Genomic DNA, 18051 nt, shown 5'->3' with positions numbered 1-18051 from the left:
TTCCACTGTATATGTGTACCACATTTTCTTTATCCATTCATCTGTCGATGGACACTTAGGTTTTTTCCATATCTTGTCTATTGTAAATAATACCACTGAACATGGGGATACAGATATCTTTTCAAGACATTTTTGTTTGTAACCATCCAGACAGTATTCTGCAGATGTAAATATATGATCGCGTATGCGTCTATCCATTGTATATAACTAAAAGTGAATTATATTTAATATACTGTTTTGTAACTCATTTTTCATGTAACAGTATTATAAAAATGTTTCCACAACAGAATATATATAGATATAGATAGATGGATCCAGTTACTATCAGTATAAATATATGTATTTATCCAATGAATATATATCTCAACCTTCGTAAGATGTACAGTATTCCATTATATAGATTGCTATACTTTTTAAATAAATCATCTTTTATTGGTCGTTGGGCTGTGCACATTTTTCTACATGTTTTCCATGTTTTAATATAAAACATTTTTTGTTTTATTATAAAACATGCACAATGAACATAATATTTTGCTAACTACACAGCGATGCATTGCAGAAATTATCTCTTTAGATGATTTCTCAATATTAGGTTGATGAGAAATTAGACCAGAATAAAATTGAATGAACAGCCACAGGAGGTAGAATACTTCCTATTATTCAAGATGTTCAAGTGAGGATTGCATGGTCATTTCGTAGGGGCACTCTGGAGAAGAGATCAGCATTAAATTGGGAGAGAAGCAGATGGTTCTTTCTAAATTTGATATTCTGTGATTCTGTTATTGCTAAGGACAAACTCAACCTTTCGCTTCTCTCTGTGACGTACGTGGGAGAAGAAACTACAAATTCTTCATCTTACATATCCAGTTCATACAGTAACCTCATGCCCATGGATGTAAAATTGTTCTGAGATTCTGTATCTCCAAGATATATTTAATGGTGTCACAAAGTCCATGATCTTCACAGTGGGGGAACATGTTTTCATCTCAAATATATCTGAAGTGGATTTTCCTGCCAAGAAGGAAGGATTCAATTCACTTCAGCATACGAGAATACAGACTTCGTGAGAAGCCTGAGATCCATAGAATATGACAAAAAGAAAAAGGAAACATTATGCAGAGTAGGAGGGAAGCCTCTTTCTCATGATAGGCCATGAGAACTGTACATTAAACAAATCCAAACTTTGAGCAGTTGAAGATAGCACCGATAATTACCTGACATTGGTATTAAGTGCCCTGAGCAAACATACCAGAGTAGACCAGTGTAGGACAAGAGGAGCATGGGACACAAAGGAGAAGATCAGCAGAACCTGCACAGTGAAAGAAAAAGAGAGAATATGCTGGACCAGGAAAAAAAATCTATTAAACACAATCTCCTAGCAGTTTAAACAATTTCTAGTGCAGGGTAATCAAAATTAATATCAAAAAACTACACTTACAGTATATAATGAGCTGCAATTACACATAAGTTAACTTGCTTCATGGTATGTGTATTCTTATTCCATACGCTGGTCATTTTCAATTTAAACTTCTGCTGATTTTGAAATAAATTCTAGGGCAAGATGCCCTCCAGCCTCCAGATAGTGTTGTGAATATACATGTGGACTTCAAGAAGATCTCACATAAATCACATTCATTTCTTAAGGCCAGCATGGGTTAGGCAGGAAAGGATTGCTATTCCGGTCTCTATCCTCACACAACTTAGTCAGGATTGGGTATATATACATCACAGAGTTGTTACGCGATCACATTTGCAATTTAACATCATCATCACAAAATTATTATGAAATTTATAGAAGTAGTGCATATAAATACACATACACTCTATTCATAATGCCTGGCACATAACATCACATGCTGAATGTAATTCCTCTGAATGCATCCCTGAGGGAAAAGAGCGGTGGCTTGTGGGACAAAGGCAAAGAGTATTCTAGTTTAAAAGAGTGGGGAAATAGAATGGAGGATAAAAGCAGATGAAATAAAGGGATTAAGGGACATGAGCAATTCACATTTCCTGAAGAGAAAGGAAATAGATTAAGTCCAAGTTTTCTAAAGCAGATCTTGGAATGCTCGCCCTGCATGGTGTTGTTATGAATGATCCACAAAAAATGGTTCTTTGGTTAAGGAATTTGGGACAGAAACATACCATATCTGCTTTTTGGAGGATCGAAATTTATACACCAGCATATCAAAGGCTCTTAGAAGTCCTACATAACTTGATATTTATCAGTTGATAATAGATTTTCATATAATTCATTTTTTAAGACATCTGTAGAGATCCATTGGTAAGTTCTGTTCCAACTGGAGTGAAAGACTCATATCAGTACAGTTGCTATTTCACATAATTCAGCAGCAAAATTGAAAAAGCATGGGTTTTGTACTCAGACACACCTGAGTTCCAATTCTGGTTTCACCCTTATGTATATACATGACTTTGAGCAAGTTAGCTCAGGATCCCCCACGGAGGATGGTTATAAGGGAAACACCTTTGCAAGAGTCATTAAGCAGTAGGCATTTCATAGTTTTGCAGTATTCAAATTCAGATAAGTAGGAACTACAGAAAAATTTGGATCAAAAGTGGTGATTATATGTGGAAAATGGATGCTGAATAAAGCTGGAGAACTTGATAAACTTTTAGAAATCTTACACATGGAAGGGTTTTGAATAAAATGATGATGCATTTAATGATCTCTCTTAGTGGTTCTCAAATTTTAAGTGTATCAGAATCATCTGAAGGGCTTTTTAAAACACAGGTTGCTGGGCTTTGCTATTAGAGTTTCTGACTTAGTTGTTGTGGGTTGCATTTCTTGTAATTTCCAAAGAGACGCGGATGCTAATATTGATGCTGCTGGTTTGTGGACCGCGCTTTGTGTATCACTGTTCTGTATGGCATGGACTTTTGGGTGAAGGATGAAGCCAGATGTAGTTGCATATAGTTGAAGAGAAGGAGTAGCAAAGTGTCAAAGTACGAAAATAAAATTGAAGTGTAGGTTTAGTAGGAAATAGATAATCTTAAGGGTAGAAGGTTTGGGACAGAGAATGCATTACAGTAGTCTAAGATTTTAGAGTTGGATGCTATTTCACATTAGACAAGAAAAAAAATACATTGCCTTAGAAGATCGCTACATTTGAGAGGGCCAAAGAATTATAATAGTAAGACAGTGGATAAGTCTCCCAAGTAGGAGTTAAGTTTTCTTAATGATAAGATTGGTACAGAGAGAAAAGCAATGACTCAAATGTAAGCACCCCACGTGAAACAACAGGCGTGATTGGTAGGATTACAGTGACAAGGAAAGAAACGGGACAGCTAGACAAATAGCATGTGCCTATAAAGGAGGGGAATTTCAGGTAGAATGGTAATGCTACCTCATGGTGCTTAACACAGGGCAACTGAAAGAAAGACAGTTTCCCCTGGGAAAGGCTATAAGGGAAGCTGTGTCTTCCAGGAAATATTTCGAATAAGGCCAATAAATAAATAAATAAATAAGGAGGGGCATGAAGAGTGTTCTTTGGATAGCACTGCCAGACAATCGGTTTGCAAATAAAATTCCAGTTCCATAGGGCACAGTGGAAAAATCTGGGAAATACATCCACAGTGTTTAAGAAAACAAATACATGAGGAGGCTTTATTTTGATAAGGGGCAGGGGGGCAAGGCAAAGTGGCCAAGGATAACAGAAATAAAAGACAGAATTAACTGATCTCAAGTTTCTGAACTGAACTTTTTGCATGACCCTTACTCTTATATGGCAACTGACTTAGGTATCCAGCCTTACACTGCTTCCCTCTGTGAAACAGCACAGCTTATCCAGAGGATGGCCCATTACTCCCCATACCTATGGGGAGGTAAGAAATGAAGCTCCTTTGGTGGGGGCAGAAAAAGCAAGCAAAAGAGTAGCCATAAAGTCGAGAAATAAAGATAATATTTTGTTTACAGCATAGAATATTCTTATTTTCTTCTTAAATGCCATAGGCACAGGTTAATTCGGTGAAAAACAGCCACACAAATCACCTCAGGCAGTGATCCCACATGACACGTAGGGACTGATGTAAATATTGCATTAATGCTCTGTGTTCATTGCAACTCTGATCGAATTATCATCACTGCTGAGGAACAACACCCTGAACATGTGGAATGTCATCGAACACATCATGTGTTGTTGTGTAGACTGATAAACCACTTATTATTGTCTATGTTGTTAGACATTGTGGTCTCCCTGAATAATCAGAAGATAGAGATTTAGGCTTGGCTACTCCTCAAGGGATCTTCAAGGATCACTTAACCAAGACGAACTAAATTTCTTCATTCCTTCATTCATCCAATTCATTCAGTAACTATTTGTTAAGTAAATCAACAGTGAATGTACAAATGTTTTTTAAATAAATATGTGCTGAATAATTACAATATAAAATAGGAACTTAAGAAGAAATTTTCCCTAATAGGTTAGTTTTGGAGATTAAATACGTGGAAGCAATTTATAAATTATAAAGCCTGGCATAACTAGTAGAAACTTGCTGAATTTTTTTTTAAATGTTAACAAATGGATAATTCCTTGTGTCCTAATACGAAGGAGAAAGTCACATATAACATATGTTTAAGAATATAAAGAAAAGCTATGTTTTTGGTCTGAAGAATGTTTAATTATACTGCAGTTGATATATAGTTTTGGGATATTTAGTCAACATTTCAAAACAACTCATTCTGAAGAAATTTGGCAGCATGCTTTGAACAGTTGTTCTATTTTTAATATCGAACTATGAGATTTTAAACACGTTTAATGTAGTTACTAAACGGTATTTATTTTATTCTGTCAAAATTTTAATTTTTATGTTTATCACGTATGCCTCCCTTAATTTTCTGGATGACTTTGCCTGTGGATAACAATTTGGAACACAGCGTAAATTTAACTAAATCAAGGTTGAAGTTTATATTAAAAGCAGATTTTCTGGCCAAATGTATTACTGCTTGTTTCTTTATATGTCACTTTTTCTTATTTTCAAGCTTTATAGCACTTTATGATACAAACTCTTTCTGTGTTCGGTGAAATAATTCCTCTCTTGATACTCTCTATGCACACATTCCCCCTCCCTCCTTTTTTTAGCTTATAGAGATGGAATGACATTTTGGAGTAGAACATATGGCCTTGGATTGAGCTAGACTGTAAATTGCACTTATTAATTATGTATCCTTGGGACAGGATACACTTAACAGATCTGAGTTTGTAAAAGCAGAGGAATATCACCTACATATTAAGTTGTCACAAGGATTAAAGGAGATGCTACATAGCCCCTACCAGCAAAAATGTCATAAGTGTCAGTCCTCTTTCATTTTCTCTTCTTTTGAAGATGCATGTGTTTCTAGATAAGCCTAAAATGTCAATTACTCATAATAGGCTTTAAGGAGAAATGGAATAATAGAATTCTAATGACTCAAATAGACTCTGTGGTTCTATTTTATGTTAGCCTAATGTGACAATTTTCCTAATTCATTATTAAATTATATATCCATTAGAATATATGCTAACTTCCTCAGTGAAAAGATTTATTATGCCACATTCTTGAAGTTCCACGTGTAGAACTCCACTTTTTTTCATATACCAGCTTCATTATGCCTACACAAGTAGTTTCTTCACCCACAATGCCTATCTTCAGGCTACAATTTCCTGTCAGATCCTTATAACAAATATTCCACTACCTTTTAGGAGACTATGCTGGTCAACTTTTAGGCTAGCTCACACAGTGGAAATTATAGCATCTTCTGGAGGAGAGAGTTTGTTCCTTGATTTTTTTCCCCTTCAGTTTGAGGTAAATAAGCCCTTAAGTTTGAAGTAGGAGGAAAAAGGAGAGGGAAATAATAAGGTAGGCTGGGATCAATGATGCAGGTGCCCCAATTAGTAGATATGAAATGAACTCTTCCAGCCTGGGAGAATACATAAGAAAGCACATTGCATAAGATGATCATACCACCCATGAACCCACCTAAGGGAGAGGTCACGCTTTTGGCCCCAAAATGGGAATATAAAATCCTTCTCTCCTCTGCTAGTTCAAAGGCATATTAGAGGCAGCAAGCTAAATGCAAAAACCATAGAATAATTAAGAAAAATAAGACAAATGAACTGTGGCTTCCTAAGTGAAAAGATAAATTATTTTCGGTTAGTAAGAAAAAGGCAAAGATTGTTCGGCAGAGAAACTTGAGGGAAAGCATTCTGTATTATTCCCATGTAGTTAATGTACCTCTGATAGTTAAAGTCTGAGAACTGGGCAACTGTAGATGCATCTGAGTGTGAGCCCTTTTCTGCAGTCTACTAGCCTGGGAACCACAGGGAAGAAGGAGGACCTTAGAGTTTTCTGACTCCTAGGTTTTTTTTTTTTCCTCACTCCATCATAATGTCTAGAAAAAAAATTAGCATCCCACTGAGAAAATTAAATGACACATGCATATGCTCACAATAGTCAGTCATAGTGAGAACCTAGCAAGTGTCTAGGAACAAATTCCACACAGGAGTAAAAACACAATGTCATTAATAATAACATAAGCAAAGGTAAATAGAAACCTAATAAGAAGCAAGAAGAAGTCCTGGTGGGATAGAAGATAAATCATCATTTTTTGCATAAATAGAAACCATTTTATAGGATGTATGCTTAGCCTAAAAGTAAAACCTTAGAACTTACTAATATTTAGCAAGCATATACTATGTATCTGGCACTATGTTTGGCACAAATTAAAGTAATGAAAAAGAAATGTTTTCCTAGTCTATGGAAACTAAAGGAAATTATCTGAAAATGTGTTGATTTTGCCCACATTTACTGAAATATATCAGAGTAAGAAATTTAATATCCAGGATTGGTTGTGTAAAATTTTCAGATAAAGCAGCTACTAGAAACATTTATAACAGCTGGATGAAACATTTTTAAAGCCTCTGCGAAGGTATCAGAGAGCTAGCAAAATAATAAGGTATTAAACGGTCAATATCCAGAAGAATAAAGAAATAAATAGAAATGAGCATGGAATTTGGTGACACAATTCCTCTAAAGGTAGCTACCAGTTGCAGAAGAAATTCCTGAGAGGCTGGCAACTTGCAAAAGGTTCATAGGCAGACAGGACAAAAATTGGAGCCCCAGGCTTACTGAGGAAGGTGACTCAGTTTAATTCCCTAGGTTTGGGGTTGCTACTCTGAAGGGTCACACTGTAAGAGTAAGGGCAAATAGAAATAAACCAGCCCTCTCAATGAAGAAAACCCACTTAAAATCTTCTCAATTTTGTAATATATGTGTTAAACAGCTGATTTGATAGCATTAATGACAGAGATAATAAACTTGAGCATAGATCAGAATACAATATCCCGGGTGATACACAGAAACAAATGGATGGAAAACAGAGGTGGGGCACATTTTACATACAGTTAGAGTATCTAACACATGTTAACAGGTGGCCGTGGCAATTTTAAAACATACCACCCCCCCCCCCCCGCCCAAATTCTTTCGTATTTTTCCCAACTTGCTAGAACCATGTCCACTAACCTTGAATCTATGTTCTGTGACTGCAGGGGCACCTAGATGACTCAGTCAGTTAAGTGTCTGACTCTTGATTGCAGCTCAGGTCATGATCTCACGGTTCGTGAGATGGAGCCTCACATCAAGCTCTACTGAGAGTATGGAGCCTGCTTGGATTCTCTGCTTCCCTCTCTCTCTTCCCTGCCTACTCATGCTCTCTCTCTTGCTCTCTCTCTCTCAAAAATAAAATAAACATTGAAAAAAATCTCTGACTGTATATGCAACAAAATGGCAGAAGTAGTGCTGTGAGTTCCCAGGTTCAGGCCTTAAGGAATGGAAAAATTCCACTTCCTGTCTTATGGGATACTCACTCTTCTAAGGCAGCTACAATAATGTGAGAAAGCCTAAACATGCCATGGAGAGATGCATGATGAAAGTTTTATATGCAGAGAAATCAAGGTCCTTGACCTTCAGTCCTGAATGACTTCTCGGGCAATAGTGACCATCAACATCTAAGCATGTGAGTTACCCATCTTGTAAATGTATCCTCTACCCCTGCTTAAATCACTCCAGCTGATGCTGCATGGAAAAGATATAAGCCTTTCTTACTGAACCCTGACCAAACTGCCCATGAATGAATTAAATAAATGATTGTTATTTTAAGATACTAATGTTTTGGGTGATTATTTTATGCAGCAACAGCTGACTAGAAAAGAAGCCAAAGACTTGACAGAAAAAGAATATGGAAAATCCAAAGATGCCAAAGGTCCGAAAGCTACAGATTTAGAAGCATTCTTATCACTCATGTTTAACACAAAGAATCCAAGGTATATCAGAGAATAGTCACATCTAGGTTACTCAAGGTAAAGCTGCAAAAATAATAGACAAAATGAAAAATTTAAAAACATTTGAAGAAGTAACAATAAACAATAAACTGATGGAAGGATATTTTCAAAGTGCTGAAATAAAAAAAAGCTGCCTTGATTTTTACACCCAGTGAAAATACCCATCAAAAATAAAGAAGAAATAAAGACATTTAAGACAAAGATAATTCATCCCAAGAATCACAAATCAAAATTAATATTAATTGGTACTCTTTAGGTCAAAGAAATGTGACTCAAGATTCAATCAACAGGGACTTCCAGGAAAGATGGCAGCGTATGAGGATCCTAGGTTCACCTCTACCAGGGATACACCTAGATAACACCCACATCATGTGAATAACCCAGAAAATGCCCCAAAGACTGGTAGAATAGACTGTCCACCACTAAATGTAGAGAATAGGCCATATTGAAGAGGGTAGAAAGGGCAGCGATATAGTCGGGGGCCAAACAGACCCTTGGGACTCTTCGGGGGTGGGAGGGGCACAGTGGGTACAGATTGGAAAGAGGAACAGACTCCATACCAGGCATCCCAGGCACAGGGGACCCACACTGGGAAGACAAATCCCCACAACATGTGGCTTTGAAAACCAAAGGGGCTTACTCTCTCAAGTTATTACAATCAATGAGGCTTAACAGCTGAAATTTAAAAATCAGTAGGCATGGGTCTGGGAGAGACGGAGAACAATTGGAAACTTAGCCCCCACCCTTAAAAAGACAGCATAACAAACAGCCCCACTGAGAATAGGCATAGAAACAGCAGTTTAAAAAACACCTGGGGTATACAGGAAGATTTTTGTTCTTGTTGTTGTTGTTGTTGTTTACTAATCTTAGAGCCTGTGCTAAAAGGGTGGGGATCTTTGAAAGATTTCTCCTATAACAACAGAGCTGACAGGTGTCACTTCCCTCCCCTAATCCCCAGCCTAGAAATACAGACACTTGTCAGAACCAGCACAATACAAGTACTCTCCACCTAACTGGCTAACAGCTCACCCTGCCCACACCCTCTCCTTTGGACCATGTCTGCCAACACCACACAGAACTGACTCCTACCCCAGGAAGAGGAAAAGTAAACCACACATACCAGTTCAACTGCAACCCCAGAGGTGGGCTGGGGTCTGACTGCAGGCCCCACCCACCAGCAAAAGCTTATCAAGGGCCAACATAGGGAGAGCATCCTGCAGTTTGGTGATACCACAGCTCTGGCAACATTGGGTCTGACCCAACTCAAGCCCAAGACGGCCCAGACTGGTTCACTAACCCCACAGGACCAACCACTGACCACAGCAGGCAAAGCAAGCCACTGCAGATGACTGGATTGAAGGAAAAAGCGGCCAGCCAAAACAACAGAAGAGTTCCCTGAAGCACCAGGTCCTGGTGAACAGGGGCCACTGCACTGCAGGGCATTACAGGACCTCTTCTTCAATAGGCCACTACTTTTAAGAGCAGGAGACATCGCTGACTTTCCTAACATACAGAGAATTTCCTAACTTTCTTAGCAGATACAGAGAATTAGACAAAATGAGGATAGAGGCTATGTCCCAAATGAAAGAACAGGACAAAATCACAGCAAGAGAGTAAAGGAAACAGAGATAATTAATATTCCTGATACAGAATTTAAAGTAATAGTCATAAAATACTCACTGGACTTGGGAAAGGAGTGGAGAAAAGAGTGGAGCACCTCAGTGAGACACTTAAAAAGAGAGAAAACATAAAAAAGTACGAATGAGAGAAAAGAGTTCAATAACTGAAATTAAAAATACACTAGAGGGAATAAATAATCGACTAGAGGAAGCATAAGAATGAATTAAATGGCTAAAAAAGCGAGATTCATCTATACGCTGCCTACAAGAGACTCATTTCAGACCTAAAGACACATGCAAATTGAGAGAAAGGAATGAAAAAACATTTATCGTGCAAATGGAAGCGAAAAGAAAGCTGGGGTAGCAATACTTATGTCAGACAAAATAGAGTTTAAAACAAAGACTGTAACAGGAGACAAAGAAGGATACTACAGAATCATAAAGGGGACAATGTAACAAGAAGATGTTGCTATTGTAAATATTTAGGTACCTCAACACGAAAGCACCCTAATATGTAAAGCAGGTAATAACAAACATAAAGGAAGACATTGAGAGTAATACAATAATAGTAAGAGATTTTTAACGTCACACTTACATCAATGGAGAGATAATCCAAACAGAAAGTCAACAAGGAAACAATGGCTTAAATGACACATTCAGCCAGATGGATCTAATAGATATATTCAGAACATCCCATCCTAAAACAATGGAATACACATTCTTTTCAAATGCACATGGAACATACTCCAGAATAGGTCACATGCTAGGCCACAAAACAAGTTTCAAGAAGTTCAAAGTGATTACAATCAAACCATGCATCTCTTCTGATCACAACTCTATAAAACTAAAAGTCAACCACAAGAAAAAATCTGGAAAGAACACAAATATATGGAGGTTAATTAACATACTACTAAACAATGAATGAGTGAACCAGGAAATCAAAGATGAAATTGAGAAATATGTGGAGACAAATGAAAATGAAAATACAACAGTTAAAAATCTTTGGGATGCAGCAAAAACCATTCCAAGAAAGTTTATAGCAATACAGGCCTACATCAAGAAACAAGAAAAATCTTAAATAAACAACTTAACCATACACCTAAAGGAGCCAGAAAAAAAGAAGAAGAAGAAGCACAAACAAAACCCAAAAGCAGTAAAAGGAAGGAAATAACAAAGATTAGAGCAGAAATTTTTTGAAAAGTGGAAAGTAAGAAAACAAAAGACTAGATCAATGAAATCAGGAGCTGGCTTTGAAAAGATCAACAATATTGATAAACCTTTAGTCACACTCATGAAAAAAGAGAGGGGGAGAGAGAGAAAGAGAGAGAGACAGAGACAGAGGGAGGAATTAAAATCAAGTGAAAAAGGAGAAAAAACCATTGACATCACAGAAATACAAATGATTATAAGAGAACATTATGAAAAATTATATGCCAATAAATTGGACAACCTAAAAGATACAAATTTCCAGAAACATATAACCTCCCAAGACTAAATCAGGAAGAAAAAGAAAATTTCAACAGATCTATTACCAGCAATGAAATCGAATCAGCAATCAAAAAATTCCTGCATCCCAGGAACAAATCCCACTTGATCGTGGTGAATATTTCTTTTAATGTATTGTTGGATTCAACTTGCTAGTATCTTATTGAGAATTTTTTCACCCATGTTCATCAGGGAAAATGGTCCGTAATTCTCCTTTTTAGTGGAGTCTTTGGTTTTGGAATCAAGGTAATGCTGACCTCATACTATGAGTTTGGAAGTTTTCCTTCCATTTCTAGTTTTTGAACAGCTTCAAAAGAATAAGTATTAACTCTTCTTTAAATGTTTGGTAGAATAACACTGGGAAGCCCTCTGGCCTGGACTCTTGTTTAATTCTAACCAGAAGAACTAATATTGCTAAAATGTCTATACAAAATGATACACAGATTCAAAGCAATCTCTGTAAAAATTCCAATGGCATTTTCCACAGAAATAGAAAACAATTCTAAAATTCTTATGGAACCACAAAAGATTCTTAATAGCCAAGGCAATCTTGAGAAAGAATAGAGTTGGAGGCATCACACTTCCTGATTTTAAATTATATTACAAAGTTATAGTAATCAATTATATGGTACTGGCATAAAAATAGACACATGGACCAGTAGAATAGAATAGGGAGTCCAAAGATAAACCCAAGCATATACGGTCAACTAATCTTTAACAAGAGTGCTAACAACACACAACGGGAAAAGTATAGTCTCTTCAATAAATGGTTTTGGGAAAACTGTATCCACATACAAAAGAATGGGATTGGATCCTTAACTCACAATGTACATAAAAATCAATTCAAATGTTTTAAAGACTTAAATATGAGACTGGGAGCTGTAGCAAACTTAGAAGAAAACAGAGAGAAACTCCTTGACATTGGTCTTAGCAATAATTTGTTAAATATGACAAAAGCCCAGGCAACAGAAGCAAAAATAAGTAAGTGGAACTGCATCAAACTATGAAGCTTCTGCAGAGCGAAGGAAACAACAAAATAAAAAGGTAACCTACAGATTGGGAGACAACATTTGCAAACCATATTGCTGATAAGGAGTTTAATATAAAAAAATACATAAATAATGCATGTTTTGAGACTTCAGGTAAGAGTTCACTCTAAAAGTAATTATGTTTTACATAGCCAGCAAAGAAATTGGATCAGTAATCAAAAACCTCACAACAAAAAAGAGTCGAGGGCCAGAATGTTTCCCAGGGGTATTCTACCAAACATTTAAAGAAGAGTTAATACTTATTCTTTTGAAGCTGTTCAAAAACTAGAAATGGAAGGAAAACTTCCAAACTCATTCTATGAGGCCAGCATTACCTTGATTCCAAAACCAGACAAAGATGCCACTAAAAAAGGAGAATTACAGACCATTTTCCCTGATGAACATGGGTGCAAAAATTCTCAATAAGATACCAGCAAGTTGAATCCAACAATTCATTAAAAGTATTATTCACCATTATCAAGTGGGATTTATTCCTGGATGCAGGGCTGGTTCAATATCCACAAATCAATCAATGTGACATATCATGTTAAGAAAAGAAAATATAAGAATCACATGAGCCTCTCAATAGATGCTGAAAAAGCATTTGAAAAATACAGCATCCTTTCTTGATAAAAACTCTCAAAAAAATAGGGATACTTTCTTGGAACTTACCTCAACATCATAGAGGCCACATATAAAAGACCAATAGCTAACATCATCCTCAATGGGGAAAAACTGAGAGCTTTCTCCCTAAGGTCAGGAACATGACAAAGATGTCCACTCACTCCACTGTTGTTCAATATAGTACGGGAAGTGCTAGCCTCAGGAATCAGACAACAAAAAGCAATAAAAGGCATACAAATTGACAAGGAGGAAGTCAAGCTTGTACTCTTCACAGACAAGATGATACTTTACGTGGAAAACCGGAAAGACTCCACCCAAAAACTGTTAGAACTTATATGTGAATTCAGCAAAGTCATAAGATGTAAAATCAATGTACAGAAATCAGTTGCATTTCACCAATAGTGAAGCAGCAGAACAAGAAATCAAAGAATTGATCCCATTTGTAACTGTACCAAAAGCCATACGATACCTAGGAACAAACAAAAGAGATGAAAGATCTGTATACTGAAAACTATAGAAAGCTTATGAAAGAAATTGAAGAAGACACAAAGAAATGGAGAAACACTTCATGCGTGTGGATTGGAAGAACAAATATTGTGAAAATGTCCACACTACCCAAAGCAATCTACACATTCAATGCAATCTCTATCAAAGTAACACCAGCATTCTTCACAGAGCTAGAACAAATAATCCTAAAGTTTGTATGGAACCAGAAAAGACCCCAAATAGCCAAAGCAATCCTTAAAAAGAACATTAAAGCTGGAAGCATCACTATTCTGGACTTCAAGCTCTATTACAAAGCTGTAATCATCAAGACAGTATGGTACTGACACAAAAACAGACACATAGATCAATGGAACAGAATGGAGAATTCAGAAAAGGATCCTCAAACGTATGGCCAACTAATCTTCAACAAAGCAGGAAATATTATCCAATGGATAGCCAATGGATATCAGCAAATGTTGTTGGGAAAAGTGGACAGCAACATGCAGAAGAATGAAGCTGGACCACTTTCTTACACAACACACAAAAATAAATTTGAAATGGTTGAAAGATCTAAATGTAAGACAGGAAACCACCAAAATCCTAGAGGAGAAAACAGGCAGCAACCTCTTTGACCTCAGCCACGGCAACTTCTTATTAGACATGTGTCTGGAGATGAGGGAAACAAAAATAAAAATGAACTATTGGAACCTCATCAAGATAAAAATTCTTGACCGCAAAGAAAACAATCAACAGAACTAAAAGGCAACCAATGGAATGGGAGAAGATATCTGCAAATAACATATTGAATAAAGGGTTAGTATCCAAAATCTATAAAGAACTTGTCAAACTCAACACCCAAAAAACAAATAACAGAGTGAAGAAATGGGCAAAAGGCATGAACAGATACTTTTTGAAAGAAGACATCTAGATGGCCAACAGATACATGAAAAGATGCTCAACATCACTCGTCATCAGGGAAATACAAATCAAAACCACAGTGAGATACCACCTTACACCTGTCAAAATGGCTAAAATAATAACTCAGGCAACAGCAGATGTTGGTGAGAATGCAGAGAAAGGGAACATTTTTGCACTGCTGGTGGGAATGCAAACTTATGCAGCCACTCTGGAAAACATTGTGGAGGTTTTTCAAAAAATTAAAAATAGACCTACCCTCCAATTAGCAATCATACCACTAGGTATTCATCCAAAGGATACAAAAATGCTGAATAAAAGGGGCACATGCATCCCAATGTTTACAACAGTACTATCGACAATAGCCAAATTATGGAAAGAGCCCACATATCTATCCACTGATGAATGGATAAAGAAGATGTGGTATATATATATATATATATATATATATATATATATATATATATATATACACACACATATATATGTATATATACACACATATACATATATATGTATATGTATATCACATATATATATATACATATATACACATATACACACCCATATATATACATATTTGTATATATACACACACATATATTTGTAATATATATATATATGATGGAATATTACTCAGTGATCAAAAAGAATGAAATCTTGCAATTTGCAACAATGTGGATAGAACTAGAGTATATTATGCTAAGCAAGATAAGTCAGAGAAAGACAAATATCATATAATTTCATTCATATGTGGAATGTAAAAAACAAAACTGAGTGAACATAGGGGAAGGGAAGAAAAAATAAAATAAGATAAAAACTGAGGGGCACCCGAATGGCTCAATCAGTTAAGCATCTGACTTCAGCTCAGGTCATGCTGTCACAGCTCGTGAGTTAGAGCCCTGCATCAGGCTCTGGGCTGACAGCTCAGAGCCTGGAGCCTGCTTCAGAATCTGTGTCTCCCTCTCTCTCTGCCCCTCCACTGCTCATGGTCTGTCTCTTTCTCTCAAAATAGAATAAATATTTTTTAAAAAATTTAAAAAGATAAAAAGAGAGAGAGGAGAACAATTAAGAGACTCTTAAATACAGAGAACAAACTGAGGGTTGCTGGAAGGGAAGTGGGTGGAGTGATGGGCTAAATGGGTGATGGGCATTAAGGAGGGCATTTGTGATGAGACCTGGGTGTAGTATGTAAAATTTAAAAATAACATTTGTTTTAAAGAATTAAAATTATAAACTTGGGCTATGTATATTTACTGATATTTAATTGATAGATTAACAACACTCAAAACAAAGTTTTAAAATGCACTTCAACAATGATTTATTTTTCCTTCAATAAATTGTGCTGTAGTGTATTTCCTGTTTACCATCTCTGCCTAGTAAAGAAGATAACTTTTTTAAAAGCTATTTATTTATTTATTTATTTATTTATTTATTTATTTATTTTTCCTGCCTATAAGAGACTTATTTTATTTTATTTTATTTTTATTTTAGGTTTTTATTTAAATTCCAGTTAGTTAACATACAGTGTCTTATTAGTTTCAACAGAATTTTGTGATTCATAATCTATATATCATACCCAGTGCTCATCACAAGTGCCCTCCTTAATACCCATCACCCATTTAATCCATCTCTCCCCACCCCCCAGCAATCCTCAGTTTGCTCTCCATAGTTAAAAGTCTGTTTTATAGTTTGCCTCTCTCTTTTTTTCCCATATATTCATCTATTTTGTTTCTTAAATTCTATTCACATATTAGTGAAATCATATGGCATGTCTTTTTCTGACTGATTTATTTTACTTAGCTTAATACACTCTAGCTCCATCCATGTCATTGAAATGTCAAGATTTCATTCTTTTAGATGGCTGAGTAATACTCCATTGTGTGTGTGTGTGTGTGTGTGTGTGTGTGTGTGTGTGTGTGTACCATAACTTTATCAGTTTTTTTAAAATGGCATGTCTTGGGGAGATGATGATCTCTATTTAAAATAGCACTAGTGCACAGACAGTTTAAAAACTACTTTTCTTGGGGCACCTGGGTGGCTCAATTGGCTAAGCATCTGATTCCTGATACCAATGTGGGGTGTGATCTCATGAAGCATGAGATCATGACCTGAGCCGATATCAAGGGTCTGATGGTTAACCAACTGAGCCACCCAGGTGCCCCAAGAAAACTAGTCTGTGATGTCAGTGCAGAGCCTTCTCGGGATTCTCTCTCTCCCTCTCTCTCTCCCCCTCCCCTGCTTGCACACACATGCAGTCTCTTTCTCAAAAAGTAAATAAACATTATAAAATTTTAAAAGAAAAAAATCTCATTTTCTTCCCAAGTTAAGAAATATGTAAAGGGTTAAACACTTGGGCCTCCTTTGTGTTAGTGTTTTCCAAAGTTAGGAATATGAATGTTTTTATCAGGGCTCCCTCCTATGTAAAGATTTCTCTGCTGTTTATTTTACCAATTCACATTTCTTATGCTTATAATTTGCACCCACTATGTTCTTTTCATGACTTGCTTTTCTAGATTTATTTCTCCCTGATCCCCTGTGTCTAGTGTCTTCCCCTAAAAGTATGAATTGACAGTTCACCAAACATAACCAATGCTCTTCCTATCTTTGTGTCCTCACCCATGCTGTTCTTCTTGCTCATATGACATTCTTGTCCATCTTGTACTTCAAAATCTTACGTATCTCTTAGTTCAAACACCATTTCTTCATGTTCCTACTGCTAATTCCATGCGATATACCCCTCCTTTGGCTTCCTTAACATTCTACTTATCTCTTAAATAGTATACCTTATGCTATTATGCACTTCTATTTAACTTACTAGAGAAAAGAGATCATAACCTTTTTCTTGTTGTTGTTGTTTTTTTTTTTTTTTGTATCTCCCATGCAATAGAACCCAACACAGCAGTTTCTCATTATATGTGTGTGTTTTAAGATACGTAAATATGATTCTAAGGACATTCTAAGGAGGTAAGCTGGTCTATGGAGCATATGTAACATTGGAGAATCTTAACTATAAAAATCCTGGTTTGTGACAAAAATGCCAAGGTCCATTTAATTTGTGAAGGTGAAGCAGATCAATGTTGCAAAACAAGCCAGGAGAAATTACGGAACAGTTTGCCTGATATAAACATGCTGAAGTTCTTGCAGTTACTGAAAATGTACAGAACAAAATTCATTAAGAACAAATAGGTTTTACTTGCAACCAGCCAATATATTCTTCTCATTTGTGAAAGATACATCCCATCTAATGGAAGACTACCTATAAGCTAAATCCATCAAGGTTAAAGAATGAACTAGATCCCCCTTCATTTCGTTTTCCTTATTATATTTTGTAGTTTCAGGCTATATCTAGAGCAACTATAAGAATATTCCAAGACAAACAAAAAGTATTTAGTAAGAGGATTAAAAACATATGCTACTCATTTATAACTTTGATTTTTTTAAATAACCTAAAATTGGACCATGTATCTCCTACTTTCAGTTTTAAAGAATTCAACTTCATATAATACTCTAATCCAAAGAATTTTTTATCACAAAAGATCAGTTCTGTTGTTTAAA

At 36.1% G+C, this 18051-nt stretch overlaps 1 protein-coding gene across 1 annotated transcript in view; it reads right to left on the bottom strand.

Annotated features, from left to right (window-relative positions):
• Positions 1-18051, bottom strand: part of CUNH8orf34 (chromosome unknown C8orf34 homolog) — a 399583-nt gene that overhangs the window by 2778 nt on the left and 378754 nt on the right. The window contains 1 exon segment of the mRNA XM_019453229.2: positions 1250-1309. Within this exon segment, the coding sequence (XP_019308774.1) occupies positions 1250-1309 (60 nt within the window).

This window comes from Panthera pardus, unplaced genomic scaffold, assembly GCF_024362965.1.
Source record: "Panthera pardus isolate Hobbes unplaced genomic scaffold, ASM2436296v1 HiC_scaffold_7, whole genome shotgun sequence".
NCBI lineage: Eukaryota > Metazoa > Chordata > Mammalia > Carnivora > Felidae > Panthera > Panthera pardus.
The sequence above is the reverse complement of the archived record's forward strand: the minus strand, read 5'-3'. Positions and strand labels throughout refer to the sequence as shown.